This window comes from Rhopalosiphum padi, chromosome 2 (assembly GCF_020882245.1).
Source record: "Rhopalosiphum padi isolate XX-2018 chromosome 2, ASM2088224v1, whole genome shotgun sequence".
Classification (NCBI taxonomy): domain Eukaryota; kingdom Metazoa; phylum Arthropoda; class Insecta; order Hemiptera; family Aphididae; genus Rhopalosiphum; species Rhopalosiphum padi.
In genome coordinates, this window is record NC_083598.1 from 28672243 (window position 1) to 28689807 (window position 17565).

A 17565-nucleotide genomic window follows, 5' to 3' on the forward strand; every position below is an offset into this window, starting at 1 on the left:
GTTTAACTTGTTGGGTTTTAAGTATTAAGTGTTAAATTGTTCTTCAATATAATATATAATATATACTTACACCAGTCACCAACTTAGAATCTATGTAAAATGTAATTGATTATACGTTTATAATTATTAAATTGTAGGATTGTATTTTTAAAATACGACTGAATTAGAAATCGAAGAAAGTACAATAATTGGTAATGTAATATCAGAATAGATTCAAAAATAGATAAATATATTATAATCAGCATGTCCATCATTACACCGCGCAGCGTGATTGAGGATTTTAATCTTAATACTATACCGTTTAATATGTGTAATTGATATATATTTATAAAACTGTTAAAATTAAAATCCGTATCATAATAATGTATACATTAAATACTCGTTTGTACGAAAAATAACATAATCTTATAATATGACGGTGGCTTACTTATTTTAAGGGAAGGGGGAGATGGATGGACCCATCCACATCACCTCGTGAGGTGGGCCTTGGTTATACCTTATATAAGTAATGTATTTATAATTGTATATCTATTTCAAATTCTATTTCAAATAATGATACAATAATCTGCCATATTATCATTAACTATAAAATAAAAAACGAATATTACTATTACAAAAAAAATGTAAAAGTTAATTTATGTGTCGTGGAATGGGGAAGTCTACAATATCAAAAATTGTATTAAAAAATGTAATTCCTCCTCCTCCACTCCAAAACAGATACACCACTGTTATATCGACATATTTTTATTACACGTTTTAAACATATACTTAAACGGTTAGATTCCAAATCGGTAAACTAATACCTATAACAATTATTACCGCTTGAATATATTAGTTTACTATGTATCTATTTAAACGTATTCAAATATTATTTTAAATGCGCTATATATTGTGACACGGCGTTCGGCCATAAAAAAACAGTTCTTGAAATTATTTACCTTCCGTCATGTTTTTTTTTTTTATAGATATACCACCATACCTACTTATTATAAATGTGTAACACATGTATCCAAAATATATTATATTTCACGAAACCCATACCATATATAATAATATTAATATTTATTAATAATAATATAAATGAAATTATAGGGATGACGTGCGATAATAATTATTCACGACACATCGTTATTGCACAGTGCACACTACAGATGTATACATAATATTATTATAATAATATGAAATCTTATACTTTATATTATATTAAATTATTAGTGGTACGTTAAATTCGATCCGTCAATCAGCCCGCGTTTTAAATTCACTTAGATTTTTCTTTCTTGCGTAAATCCTTTACAAAACAAAAATAAAATAACTATTATCGTGCAATCTTACATATAATAATATTTATTGATCAAAATTACGAAGACTGTACTGAAATCGCGGTCGTTTAAAATATTGAATTACCTACCCATCAAAACATCATTTAAAAATGAATCATCGGCATACGTATTATTTTCCCGACGGACAGTAGATCATGAAACTAGACATTAGTAATAATAATAATAATAATAATAATTGTATTTACATTTTTCGATAGGAAAATAATATTATTAGCGCATTCGAATGGCTTTAGTACTACTACGGATTCCAAGCCGCAGAGAAAATTCAATTATCAAAACGCGATTGTATATTGTTATTATTTTTTAATATTGTATAACATAGTTTTATTTTTTATAATATTATACGAGTATATTATTGTGAGTACATCGGCCATTAAAAATAATATTTTAGTGATCGAATAAAGTAAATTATTTAACAGCTTCGTTTAACCTTATATTATATACATAGGTAGGTATTATATTATTTATATCTTATTACGTATGCCCGTGGTTAACGGCTCGATAAATTAATATTTATGGGAAATTGAATTTTGTTCTCACGTCCGGATCGATAAATCATTCCGGAATATTTTAGAAAATTGTTGAAAAAACGCGTGCAAGAAATATAAGTATAATTATTAATTATTTAAATTTCCCGGTGGCCTTGGATTTGTCCGAAAAGTGAAAATAGAAAAAAGAAAGAAACGAGAAAGAACAATCGTTTGATGGGCGAAACCACTAGATAGTAGATAGGTACCAGCTAGGTGAGGCGTACACGGTGTTTTACCATTAAGCGCACGTGGACTACAGACTCCCACGCGGGCACGTGCGCGATGTATTTTAAACAAAAATGTGGAATTCCCACTGTTCGTTTTTTTCGCATCAATTTTTTCTCTCATCCTTGATGTAGTCTATTCTCAGAACGAATTCTTTTCCCATGTAATCGCACTACGCCGAGCTGACTTAAATTCAATAGGTTTATATCATGGTCGTATAGATTATACGAGTATATAGTCACGACTCATCGTTTCGATGTCGCTACAATTACAGTTTACAACTCTCGATTATCGTTATCATACATATGGTGGTTACCGAGAATACACACTCAAATTTTATCCTTTAATCGTGCACGCACTTAAATTCTGATTTTTGGAATTTTTAAGAATACTCAAACAGTATATTTTAAAATACATGGATTTTTTTGAAAATATTTATATGTTTAAATCGAAATCTTAATAAACAGTTAATGAGTTATTATACATAATATTATAATAGGAAGGTCATAGCAAGTGTACGCGCCTATACTTAGTGTTTCGACTGTCGAGACATGATATCTAGAAATTTTATAACCTTTTAAGAAGACGTTATATAACAACATTTACGTTAAAAAGAATTCGTATTACTCAGTTTTGTAAATTTTATATTATAAAATAAAAAAAGATTTGATTCATACCTTTAAATTTGATAATTGGTCAAATCGCTCTCATATTAAAAAAAACCATAGTAAAACAGATTTTTTAAATTAAATTGGCCATGTTACGCGTTAAGATGGAAATTGGGAGGAAACACAGTACACATGCAGATATAACATCCTTTTTATAATATGTTATTAACTATTATTCATTTTGACACTTGTTTTTTAATAGTTTTTATACAATATACATAATATTTACATTTAAGTAACACGTCGTTATTATTTCAATAACATTAAAACGTCTAAAGCTACAAATAAAATAGAATAAAAAAAGATTTGAATGGGGGATATTTATGTATTATGTTAATATAATAATTTAATATAAATAAGTATTAACTAATAATATTAATAACTAATATAATATAACTACGCAATCTCGATAAAATTATAAGAATACTTAATATTATCATAATTTAAATAAACTAATATATTAATTTGTATATATTTCATGTATGATGATACTATTGACAACTCGGCACTCGTGATTATTTAATATTGTTAACATGATATAATATTATTATAAAATAATGTTAAACATTCGACCATCACAAAATGCTGAAACGTATCAACCGAAATTAATTTTTAACATTCGTTTCTCTCACATACTTCAATTATATTTATTGCGTATCTGCAGCCATACACAGGATATAACTATTAGGGTAACCCACCCACCATGATTTCCAGTATTAAACCAGGTGTCCAGGTTCTCAGCTACGTCGTATATTGTATTATATGTTTTTTTTTTCGTATTTTGATTGACTATTGCAATCATGGTATCGTTTACTTATCATAATCTATATCCAGAAATTTTCAGTTCAGCCAAGCTCGACTTTTTATACTACATGGGCGTAGCTGTGAACTAAGCTTATAGTCAAACGAATAAACGGGAAAATTCGGTAGTCGGTCCTAATTCAAAATATATAATACCACTACCGCGATCTCGTCGTTGGATATATTATGTTATTGCAGTATTATTTAATATCCATGTAATAAATAATAATAATAATAATATGGTATAAGTACATTAAGCGTCGCGTTCGTGTGCGACTAACTGGTCGCGTGCTATAATTATTATTGGTTGAAATTATCCGAACGATTTCTTTGCGTATATCGCGTGTATCGCATTTATATAATAACTAATAAGTATAAGTACATATAATAATATTATATACGCATACACACATTATAATATACGATATATGCAGAGGAGAGTCGTAACTAGGTATACCTATACAAACTCACAGCGCGCAATGATATCGCGTCGAGAATATTACATCCACGTGCGTGAAGGCAAGTTTTATTATTGCAATTTGCAATAATATTATTACCATATAATAAGAGTATATAGATTATAATGCGCGGAATTATACAGCGACATTATGGTATTCAACTATTTCACTATTTGAAATGCGATGATTATTATTATACTGTTGCCCCGCTTGGTATGCCGGCCGGGGGGTCGTTTGCGTATCGAATGATAATGATAATCGTGAAAAAGTCGACAATATAATATACGATAATATATTTTCTTGGCATTTTAATTTTTACTGCGCTAAAAACGAATGCAGTTATAAACTTGTAATACACTTGTAAATTATAAAAATATACTGCACTGGTTATTATTGCATTGAACACTGAACAGTATTGAGATTTGAGACTAGAATTATACCTATACAATTGTACATTATTTAATAAAAAAACGTCCTTAGTATAAACTACTATTGGTTGTTAATTCACGAAAGTAAGATTAAGATTAAATCAACATCTTTATTTTTAAACTGCTAAGTTTTTTTAATGTTTTAAAAATACATTATTCCTAGGTATTAAAAATTGTATTTGTTATTGATTGCTTACCGAGTGATATATCATCTTACCGTTGTAAATGATTTAAAATAAGCTTAAAATAACGTGCAAATTAATCAAAATTAGATCTCTAAAATATACATTGTATATTATTATATACAACTTCTGTAGACTCGTGATATCGGAGTTATACAGAATTATATGACTGAAATAACAGCAGTGCGGCAACTCACGGACGATGAAACATTATAGGTGGAAAACCAAAACGAAATCGTGGCCGTATCGTTATAATTATATTATAATATGGCGTGTGTACACTGTATACTGCAGTACGCGTGTGTGTGTGTATGTGTGTGTGTGTGTGTATGTGAGGTGTGGAATACTGTGGATATAATAATATTCACGTAACCGTATAATAATTTTAAAAAAGTGTACACAAACCGGGCAATATGTCATTATGTTGCTCGTAACATATACATTAGCACGATTATATTATTTTACGATTACACGGCGATGCCGAAAAAGACGATGTTTTCGTGTTTTCCGGGCGCACAATTTCGGTGCCTTATTTATAAAAACACCGAAATCAACACTTATTAACACGTCCATCATTTCTTTGAGTTTTTATGATCTAGACTCTAGTGGAGTGATAGAGATTCTTAAAAATATCCTAAATATTAATTATTCGTCGACGCGAGTCTGCCGCGCGTATGCACCTACACCGCCCTCCACAGGGTATTTATTAGGTATTATGAGCATGGCAATAATGTTATGATATTATACAGTTGTGAGTAATATGCGCGAGTGGCTATCTCTGGAAACGGATGATAAAAACACTCACACGTACATAATTATGTATATACACAATATGGGGTGTACCTACATAGGAAATGAGTCGGCAGCTCGGGCATTAAATAATCCATTAAACGTCCATTATCGATATACAATATAATTTATATACAATAATATGTATTAACGTAATATATAACAATCCGACCGAACGCGTTCCTAACGGAGCTTATATTATATACATATATTATATGCATAATTATATAATATATTTATATATATATATATATACCGGCAACGTATATATATTATACATAGACGACAGACGACAGACGTAAACATAAATAAATTACTCTGTTCATGCGCATCCGTCAATATATAATATATAATACGTTTTTCATTAGAGCGATATTATTTTATAAAAAAAATATAACGCGTCTGTGAAAGAATGTTGCGCACTCGACTTCTGCAGCTGCGGATGGGAATATATATAATTAATACAGAACTATAAAACACTTTATTATGTTATATTATTTTAATGGCGCGCGTGAATGCGATTATTTATATTATATTATTGCGTATATTATTATTATTATTATTTATACGCCGACCGTCACTCGAGTTTGAGCGAAAATATTGCAACATTATGTAAGGTCGTGTCGCGTCGCTCATAATCCGTATGGGAATGACAAATAATAAATAGTCTTGTGAGGTTTACGAGCTTGGGATCGCGTATAGTATAGGTGCGCGCGCGGGCACGATCGCGGCGCGTCTGCGGCACGCGCGCTCGGCCTGCAATAATTTTTCGCTGACCTTTGTCGAGTCGTTGAATTTTGGTACTTATGGTACGTACTTGATTCGCGTTTTGCATGGGCGGTCGAGAAGTAAACTCAACCTCAATGATAATTATTACGGCCGGCGTTTGCTGGTCTCGACAAAACGATACAGTTTATTAACGTCAAACCGGAACTCTGTCAACAGGTGCGATGATGACCGGGCAACGATGACATGGAAGCGGCAGCCAGCGTTGTACAGATGACTGGTGGCGGCGGGCGGGTGGGGATGAACACGGACATGTTCCTGTTGCCGTCCTCGTTCACGTCGCCGCCGGGCGTGATCGTCACGACGGGATCGCCGAACACCGGCGTCCACCAGTACGCCGCGGCCACGCTCACCTTGTTGCGGCGCGACGCCTGGGTGCTGCCGGTGCTCATACTGTCGGTGCTCACCATGACGCTGATAATGACTTTCGAGGTGACTATATTATTATATATATTTTCTAGTATTCGGTGTTTCTTATGATATAATAATGACGCGACGTCACACACGAGTCCTGTAGTCGGGTCCTGCGGGGTCTCCGAGTTATAGGGGTTGGTACATGCAGGCCGGAGATGTACGACTGGAAGTGGCGCGCGCGGAGGCCGTCGTAAAATCTCGCGTAAAAAATGTATCTCGACTGCTGTCGTTTTGCATTCATCGTAGATTTTCCAACGAGAAATATGTGTGAGTGCACAATCATTGTTCGATTAGAGACTAATACGTACGAGTACATTATACGACATAATACGACGGCGGTGGCAGCCGGTGACTGTGCGGAAACAATAGAGAATTCGACGCTACGAAATATGCCATACAATAATAATATGATAGAACGAATAGAACGATTATGACTTCTATGTAAATTAGACATTTTTATCTTAAATAATGAATATCAAGAACAGAACTATAAAATTTAATTTCAAGACTGTGTGATTACACCAAACGTATGATTCAGATCAACAAAAAACAGTTTTTAATTTATTCTTAGTCATATTATATGCTATCGTATTTAAGTTTTTTGTTTAAATGCGGTCAGCGTTGTAACAAAATATGCGAACAAACAGAAATGTTCACGTAAATAAATAACTATGATTTGGTAGTCAAATAACATAATTCTAAAACTTAAAACGCATTGAGAGGACACCACATTACTCGTAATATATCTATTAAAACGGTTTTGGGCGAGGCAAACTTTCGGAAAGGTATAATCACATCAGTAGCCTTAACACATTTTTACCATAAATATAGAAGTAATTTATGTATGTCAGAGCGTTTTTTTTTTTTTAACTTAAGGACAGTTTAAATTATTTATTTGTACAGATTATTATTATTATTTTTAATTTGCTCAATACAAATTATTGAGTATTGATATAAAAATATAAAAACGCTTTTACATAGATATAATTCTCTTGTATGTAGTGTATAAATATAACTTTTTTTAAATCTACTGCAAATATTAATGTACTCGTTATAGTTTATTCCACTCGAAACAATCATCTTTCGATATAATCTCATTGTTATGCAAAAAACATAATCGATAGGTATTGACATGGGATCACTTTTTTAGAAATTTAAAAAAGTATTCAAATATATTGAAGATTAAACATTTTAATTTTTCAAAAAATGTCACTAAAACTGCCTATAAATAACGTATAAATATTTACCTCTTAATTGGCGGGTTCACGTGTGGCGTCCTCTTGATGTACAAGCACACCTTGACAATCAGCGAATAAAAAAGGTAAAATTAAATATTGTTTATTTCTATTGTCTTATTTATTATGATAAATAGATTGATGTGTCACAGGCTCAATTTTATAAATATGTTAACGAACTAAATAATATTTTCATTGGGTTTCCAAACAGTAAACCTTCGTTGTTATATACTTATGATCGACGTGTTATATAAGGTGTACTAAGAGTACACCACACTGCATAATATCATATCATAGATATTGTATTTAGCATATTAACATCAATTTTTTGCTCGGTCGTGTCGTCGTCTTTAATGCCCGTCAATATATTAATATACACCAGATTCGAACTCGGGTGTCGCGGATTAGTGTGGGAGAATGGAATGTTGCAGATTAAAAAAAAAAATCATATTTCCACCCGAGTTCAATAACATACTGATATATTATTAACACTGTAATATTATTTTTATTTTTTATTATTATTGTTGTTGATGTTGTTGTCGTTCAATGTCAGAACGAGAAAACATCATCATAATATTATTATTATGTTATTCGCACAGTATATGACTTTGAACGCAACTTAGACGCATAAAATTAACGCGACGATCGTTACGTTACAGGTGTTCGTGCTGTGCAAGACGAGAAAAACGGAGCCCAGCAGGAGACACCTGTTCCTGGGACAGGCGCTTCTGGGCGGGCTGTTCGTATGCGCGGCGGTCAGCGGACTCATGTGCACACAGCCGACCGTGCTGACGTGCGCCACCGTCAGGCTGTGCACCGGGCTCGGGTACTCGATGGTGTTCGGCACGCTGCTCGTCAAGTGCGTGTTTCTCATCAGCCTCAACGGCGGCGTGTACTTGCCCGCGCCGTACCAGGCGCTGTTGCTGTTCTTCACCGTGGCCATACAACTGGCCATCGGCGTCCAGTGGCTCATCTACTCGCCACCACAACTCCTATCGTCCCAGGTAAATCAACGTTGTTAATACTGTCAAAGAATTATATTATTGCAAGTAATCCTAACCCTAACCGAATCGTAATAATCATCATTGGGCGTCAATCGTTTGGGCGAATTTATAAATTAAAGAATAATATAGTCAGTAATAAAAAAGTGCCGTGAGTAAAAGTCGACTTAAGCGTGAACTTGTGAATACTTAACTATATATGTAATATCCGATGTGTACGTTGCGTATAAAGTAATAACATAACTATCAACACTTTTTATAATATTTACTACATATTATTTTAAACCAAACCAGTTAGAGTCCTAAAAATGAGAAGGAAAACATATAAATATTATAGATATAATATTCATATGCATTTCGCCCAAATGATGATATTAAGTAAAAATTCGCTCTAAATTTTGGGTTATCCGTCCAAATGAAAGCCACTTTTATCATTCAGAGTATTAACAAGGTCGTTCATCTATAATAATATATCAAGCGTGGGGGAAGAGATACAAAAAACGATAAAACTGCAGTTCAATGTACAATAATAATTATAAAATAATATAATTATCTTACGAATTGGTGTATCACTTGTTAAATTTAAATTTATAATAATTAACAATTATTATATAGTACATTTTAATATGTTAAATTAACAGCAAGCCGGAAAAATGTATTTTTAATTTGCATGGGTCTATAACTATTCTTAATAGAATAATAGTTTATAATAGGTTGATTATATTTTTTCACATAATCCACGCAGAAGTGCCATCACTAAATGGTTTTCTCACACGTGAGTCACCAACAAGCTCTTTAAATATGTATATGTATCACTTATGCTTATTGAACTACTTCACGTGCATAGATTGTATAATTTTATAGACCTAAAAAAAATGTATTATAATATCAAGCTTAAAATAATTAAAAATGAATTAACATAACCATTCCAAGCCCAATCAGTGGCACTTTAATTACCCATATTATTATAATAGGTTGAACAATTAAGTACCTACTAAAATTAATATTATTAGATACTTAAATTAATACAAATTGAAAATTTGATAAAAATGTCAAGTGGCAGGTTAATGGTTTAGTAATATAAAACTATAAAATAATCTAATGTTCTGTTTTTACATACTTGTAAATAATTTAAAGAACGAGTTGCACATCATTATTGACTATTTTCAACATTACCAGCATTTGTTTTCAGTTGTTTTTGTTCGGATTTCCTCAAGAAAAATAATCATTAATAAAGTTCAGATGTTAATGCACTTACATAATATATTTTTTGTTAAAAGTACAAATCGCTTTAATAGCATATTATTGACATAGGAAACAATAATAATAATTATTTTTTTTACTAATATTGTAATACAAGTAATATACCCCTAGTATAACTGAGTGTTGTTTATACCCTTCTCTTCCGGAACCCCCGAACTGGTATACATTTTAATATTTGATTTTACCGCCCATTCAAGTAATAATTAAAATTTAATATTTATAATATTCAACATCCCAACATTAGTTAACATCATAATAGTATAATATAAACCCTAAATGTATATACGGTGGATTGTTTAAGCACATATTATGGTATATCGAACACGTAGATACAACGTGCTAATAATAATAATCAATTATTATTTTTATATATTGCATATTTATTTAATTAAAATTGCCAAATTTGAAAACATTTCTAAAAAAAAATCTATTCAACGTTTTCAATAAGCTTAAAGCCGATATTATTATATTAAAAAACCGTATCGTTATCGTGCTTGTTGCAGTGGACGAGCAGCCTGGACAACAGCTGTGACACCAAGTACCAGCACATGCTCGGCTCGATGGTGTACGCGGCCGGTCTGCTGTTGGCCGTCACCGTGTTGGCCATCAAGTCGCGGCACATACGGGACAACTACCGCGAGGCCATGTACATCGGGCTGGCCGTCGGCTGCACGGCGCCGCTGTGCGTTGGCTGGGCCGTGGCCGGGCTATGGGCTACGCAGCCGGGCGACCAGGACGGATGTCTGGCGCTGGGCCTAGGCGCCACGGCCGCGCTAGTACTGCTCGTCATGTTCATGCCCAAGGGCCGGCAGCTGGCCGCCATGGGCCGGGACGGTCTGTACGACGAGGACAAGCTCAGCACGCTCAGCAGGCCCGCGTCTCCGTCATTTTTCCACTTCAAACCGTTCATGACGCCAATGAAGCACACGTCGACGATCAACACGTTCGGAGGTAAGCTGCCGCGGCAATTTCAATATTACGCCGCATAATAATATGTAGTTATTTATTATATTACGTATAAGTATATGCGTAGCGCTCCGAATTCCGATCAAGTCCTTTAGAGGTCCACATCCACCAGGTAACTGGTAGCCGATAATGTCGGTCGTGGGACGTGAATCGCTTAAAAAATTAAAAAACTATAATTGTTCGAAGATTTGAACAGTGTAACTTTGGCGTACCTATATATACGAGATAAACTGCCGTCATCGAACATTAAAAAAAAATTAAATAATACATTGAACTGCAGCGACTTTTTGGCGACCCGAACGCATTCCTGGTGGACGCGGACGGTTTGTTTTCCTAAACTCCATTCCGTCCGTCGTCGACGTCAATAAAACGATGTTTGTTTAGCCGCACCTGCAGCTGCATTATGACATATATATTATGCTCTATGATGCAGTCGAACTTAAGGCGATACTTTTTTCCCTCTAATCTATTTTTAACGATTCCGTATATCGCTATTGTACATATTATATATTACACGTGTAATACACCGCATTCCGCCGGGTCTAACGTAGTTTATTATATGTACATAATAATAATAATATACGACTGAAACACTTATAGTCATAGTGTAACCAAAAAAAAAAAAAAAACCGTGTACGCGGCACATTTTAAAGACATGATAATAATATAATATTCGTGGACAGGCTGATTTTAAAACGTACGACGATCTCTGTATATTTATACGTAAACCGACTATCAGCATATTATACATTTTAATAATAATGCAATATGTCCGCCAAGTCATAACTGATACTTCGTTATGTTATAGGTGCATACGAGTTGTTGTGACCCCCCTCCCCCTAACAGAATCCCTAAAATGACGCTTAGCTTTCGAGCTGAAAAATTAAAATTAAAATTAAACACGCTTTTCTGGTGGAATTTTCGATTTTTTATTTTTGTGGAGGACTAAGCCGCCCCCCCAATCACCCCCCAATCACGGCTTATGATGACACATCAATTTTTCCAAAAGTTTTTACAGTTAACATTTTAAATGTTAAATTCTTCTAATTGTCTGCAATGTATAGTTATGAATGTCGGTAATAAAGATATTTTTCCTAATTATACCGACTCACCGATTAAAATACCCAACTAATTATGATATAGGTAATGTATATTAATTAGAAGAAGGTAGGTAAAGAAAAAGTTCGTAAATATACCACAAATAATGGATTTCGTGTAAAGAAAGTAAAATATATCTATTTAAATACTAATTAAATAAAAATAGATGACTATTAAACATAATATTCGAGTTACTAATAATATCGTTAAACTCAAAAATAAATATTATATCATTAAAGTATATGTATTTATTTGAATTATTTCAATACCTAAGGACTAAAATAGGTACACACAACAATAAGTCTTCATTTAAGGTAAAAATGTTCTCATCACGTTACTTATAGTAGGTGCTTCAAAGTTAAAATCGTTTGAAATAAAATAAGGAATATTATTCTCCGTCTAACGGTATTGCGCCGTTTTCACACATCTACATTAGGTATTACAGTCGAATAAACACGCGTTTATCGTATATTCGTATTTGACACGTGTGAGAAACAAACAGAATAATAAATCATTTTATATCGTATCGATGATGGTGTTTTAGTATTTTACTGTAATAATATATTTATATTGAGGACAAAAGTGTAAAGCGCTGTATAGAATATTTCATCGACTTTGCTACTTAAATTTAACATTACACAATTATTATTGGCATTTACTGCTAGGACAAGGGAGAAGGGTAATCGGAAACTTGAAAAATGGGCCAAAAAACAAAAACAACAATTATCGTATGCATTGTCGGAAATTCGGATCTGCGCGTTAAGTATTGTTTTGTCAAACGACTGCGTTTGTTCTGGAATCACTGTATCGTATACCTATACCGGTTCGGTATGTTTATGATTTAGTGGAGCGTACACCCTCATTAACACGATGCGTGTAATTTTCACCGACTTACTATCCGTACTCAGTAAACACCGACGACAAACGTCACAATTGTTCTTAAAGATAAAATAAGACGCACCACACATGGTTATCAATATATCAAATCAATATATATTAACAGAATGTGCGCCCGCAGGAAATTTGTCAGTAAAGGGCATAATAAAATCAAACACAAAATAGTACATTTAAAAAAAAATCTATACTTAAGTCAAAATATTAATGAAATGATTATTTAAACAATAATAAAAGTTATAGTTTTAAAAATTGTATTTGAAGTCTAAGGTGGGGTAAGCCATTATAAGCACTGTATTTATAAACTATAACTAATTTCGCATTAGATTTTAATGTTTTAATAAAATAAAAACACATGAGTATGTTTGTAAACAGTAATCGATCAAACGTTGTAAATGGTAAAGGTGTCACCTACTTATACGATTGTATTGTAAAATATAGGTATACCATAGTATTAACACTATTACCAGTGTTGCCGATAAGACATGAACGCGTTATAAATATTAAATTATAATTTATACCAGATAATTTATACATATATATGCGTTCCTCGCGGTTATGTGTTTATGAATTGATGTATCGCCACGTCAACTCGTACAAGTGTGTATACAATTATACCTTTCGGTAACTCTATAAATTATAATATTATGGTATAAATTATTATTACTTAAAGGTGGTTGTAATTTAGTAATTATAGGGTTCTTTTCGTTTTTCCCATTGACATTATACCACCAATAGGTCTATCTATTTCGTGCACGACTTCGATTCAGATTCTAGAAAAACTGAAAAAATACACACGTCATATGTTAATGTTATGCCAGATAAATGCGTAGAATATTAAACGAAATGAAAGACGATTAGTGAAAATATGCATATTATGCATATAGGAACTCCAGATAACGATTTCCCTAAAATTAAAAATTAAAAATACATCTCATTTGATGGGTACCTATATTATAACAATAATTAGCATTTATTTTCACGAAAACGGATATATTATAAGCAGTTACGTGAAAATCGTACGTTTCTGCAGCGTGTAATTATATTACGCGGGACTTTTTCGTAATTATAATATATAATAATAATGTAAGCCCGAGGTGTTCAGTAGACGTAAGTATATATAGCGGTGGCAATTTAAATTTCATCAACTATCTCGTGTGCATAATAATAACAACAACGTCATTATTAAATTGTATCTGTACCTACCGTTTCGTTTGTTTTACAGACCGAGTGGCGCTCGTAGCCCCGCCGACGTACGCTCACCACTATTACCCGTACTGCTATTATCCACATCACGGAGGTGGCGGCGGTGGAGGCGGAGGAACCGGCCACCACGGAGGTCACATGCAGCAGCAGCCCATCTACTCGAGATGTCCACCCGGTATACATACATATATATCCAAATTATACAGTGGCGGATCAAGAATTTTTTTTTTTTTGTTTGGGGGGCATAATTTTTTATGTTAATATAATCATATCAAATCATTTCGTTAACACAATATTAAGGATTTGATTGTATGCCTTACATGCATAATATAACTTTTAAGAGGGCTCACCCTCCACTCCCCTTTTAATCTGCCACTGATACATGTATGTATAATATTTCTATACGATTTAACTGTTCTCCGCACACCTCCTATACCTTCGATCTGTTGACATAATTAAATGCACTCAGTACTGACATACATTTAGTCTTGATAACTCCTGCCACTGTGTCAGTCCCGGCACTTTCAGTGATCCGGTAAATTTATACCACGTCCAACTATAATTTTATTTTTAGATTATCGCTATGAAAATTCAATGTATTCGAATCTTTCGATAATGTCGTTTGAATTTCGACAAAAATTACAAAATTTGTCGACGATATTAATTGCATTTACGGTCCATATAATAATATATTATACTCTAAAAGTCTTAAAGAGTGATGAAATGAAATTGATTTTCATTTTTACCCGATTTATGCATAAATATCTAGTTTTTTGGATAATCCGGCTATATAATACTATAACAATATGGTCTCATACGTGTCGGATCAACTATAGACTCATCTATTGTATAATATATGTATAGGTTCCTAGCGCACAAACAAATTTCAATAACAACCATCGGCTCGCATTTAACCAAAAAGTCTTTTTTTGCTCGATTCCTGCAAATCAAATATATTTGAAGTCTGATCAAAATGTGTCCGCGCACTATCAATCTCAGCTAATACCTGATAAAGTATATTATTTTTACGCGTACCTACGGTTCAACAGAAACTGTGACTAAATCGCGATATATTAGAGAAGTTCGGCCAAATCACGACTTAAACGATAAACTACGAATATCTATTACGTACCATCACGTTTTTATAGTTTAATCGTTGTTTTTCGTGTATATCATCTGCAGCTCCTATTCCTATACTGCCATATTATATGCGTCTAAACACTCTGAACAATGTGATGTCGTGTGAAATGCAAAAAAATAAAATATTAATCGTATATCATTTTTTTATGCTTTCAGACATGTGCAATTTTTCGGGAATGGACAACAGCATTTACACTACGATGGAACCGACCATGTCCAACAACCCCAACGTGTTTTTCCACCGTTCCGGTATCCACCCTGGAATGATGTACTGATTATTATTTAAGTGAATACTATATATATAAATATATATATATGACTAGATGTTTTTTTCTCCCGATTTTATACTTTTTTTTAAATATATTATTATTATTGTTTATATAAAATATTACATATAAGTATTATATATATATAATATATTTATAGTAGTCGCGTAAACGTATATATACATAGATGTGTGTGTTAAACTATATAGTACCTATATATAGCGACATAGCGCCCTACATGCACAAAGCAGTATACGTAACAGCTATAAGTAATATAATAATATGATTTCTATCCACTACAGACTCGCGAGACCGCATCGAGCGGTGGGCGGTGGACGAGCCGGGCGCGTGTCACGATGATCTCACGCCGACGAACACGACGACGATGTCGCATAATATACCTCCATAAAGCCTCCATCTCCTAATCGCCCCCCCCCAAAATATGCCTATAGGGTTATACTGAATCGCTTAAATACGAATACACTATATTATAATATTACGCGCAATTTCAAAATATCACATTTATCACTCTTCAGATCGCCGCGATGGCAAACGAAAAAATGTGATGAATTCCATAAAAAATTACACACACACACTCACATATAGGTACCATGTCGGAAATGTATAGGTACGCCGTTCACCTCTGTAGATAATATATATATATATATTTGCCTATGTTTACGGTGGCGCTGTTCCGACGAGATTCGATGCCATTTTCAATCGCGACGATGATGTCGTTCGAGATAAAATAAAATAGTTTTTTTTTTTATGTATTTTACATTTTTTAGATTTAATAACTATGATGATTATATATTAGATATTATAATATATTAACATATAATACTAGACAAATTTGTGTCTAATGTATATGTATTTTAATTTATAACATATTATTATAGTTCTGTAAGTAATTATCTATAAGAGCTATAAATATATATATATATATATATATACTTGTTACGCGACAGTAAAACACATATACTCGATATTATTATAATATGCATATTGTTGATATTATTATAAATATTTGTGTATAGATTAAAAATATACCATCGGTTAGATTCGGTTTTTAATAGATATATAATTGATATTATAATGTTTTATTATCAACGTGTTTAAAATATTTAATGTAGAACCAATATTTAGCTTTCTTATGTTTCGATTTTTTTATTTTATGATTATGAAAATAGAAATTATTTTTTAAGACCAACTTCAGTGTGCCAAAATATGCGCTTTCTTGTACAATCGCATTATTTTATATTATAGTTTGAGCTATTTTATTTTTATAACTGGCAAAATGTAAATATGTTTTTTTGGAACTATACATACTCATAAATAGTAACATTATGTTTATTTGTTCAATATACAAAAATATTTTATTTTCATAATCATTTACGACGGATTACTATATATCCTATCGACCTCAAAAGATAATGATTATTGTTTTCATTTTTCACATTAATCCAGTTAAGTAATAAGTATATTAAATTACTATTGTATCTTATAATTTTGTAGTGATAATTTGGTAACGATTACCATTAAAAATGCGTACAAAAATTAGAGTTGCTAAAGTGTAAGAAATTATTGCTTAAAACGATATTAAGCATTACTATATAAGATAATATAATACCTATGTATTCGTTTTAATAACTGTACATTTAACTTTTTTACTTCTTCTTACTCTACAGTGTATTATTATTATATTAAGTATTGTATCGATAAATTATTGCTCATTTAAGATATAAGAACACTAAATTCTTTAGAAATAAGATATTTTTGTATTTTTTATGGTAATAACTCAATATGCAATAAACAGTACAATGTCTAAAAAATAATAAACCATGACTTCGATATTTAATCCGTCTTATGGATTAT

The 17565-nt window shown here is 32.3% G+C and overlaps 1 protein-coding gene across 3 annotated transcripts in view; it reads left to right on the forward strand.

Moving 5' to 3' along the window:
* The window catches only part of LOC132919774 (uncharacterized), a 74865-nt gene extending 57317 nt beyond the window's left edge, over window positions 1–17548 (forward strand). For all 3 annotated transcript variants that reach the window (XM_060981609.1, XM_060981610.1, XM_060981608.1), the window contains 5 exons: window positions 6367–6639; window positions 8516–8860; window positions 10624–11071; window positions 14304–14459; window positions 15581–17548. In XM_060981609.1, the coding sequence (XP_060837592.1) occupies window positions 6394–6639; window positions 8516–8860; window positions 10624–11071; window positions 14304–14459; window positions 15581–15699 (1314 nt within the window). In that variant the 5' untranslated portion in view covers window positions 6367–6393 and the 3' untranslated portion in view covers window positions 15700–17548. The remainder of the gene's footprint in view (window positions 1–6366; window positions 6640–8515; window positions 8861–10623; window positions 11072–14303; window positions 14460–15580) is intronic.
* The last annotated feature ends 17 nt before the right edge of the window (window positions 17549–17565 follow it).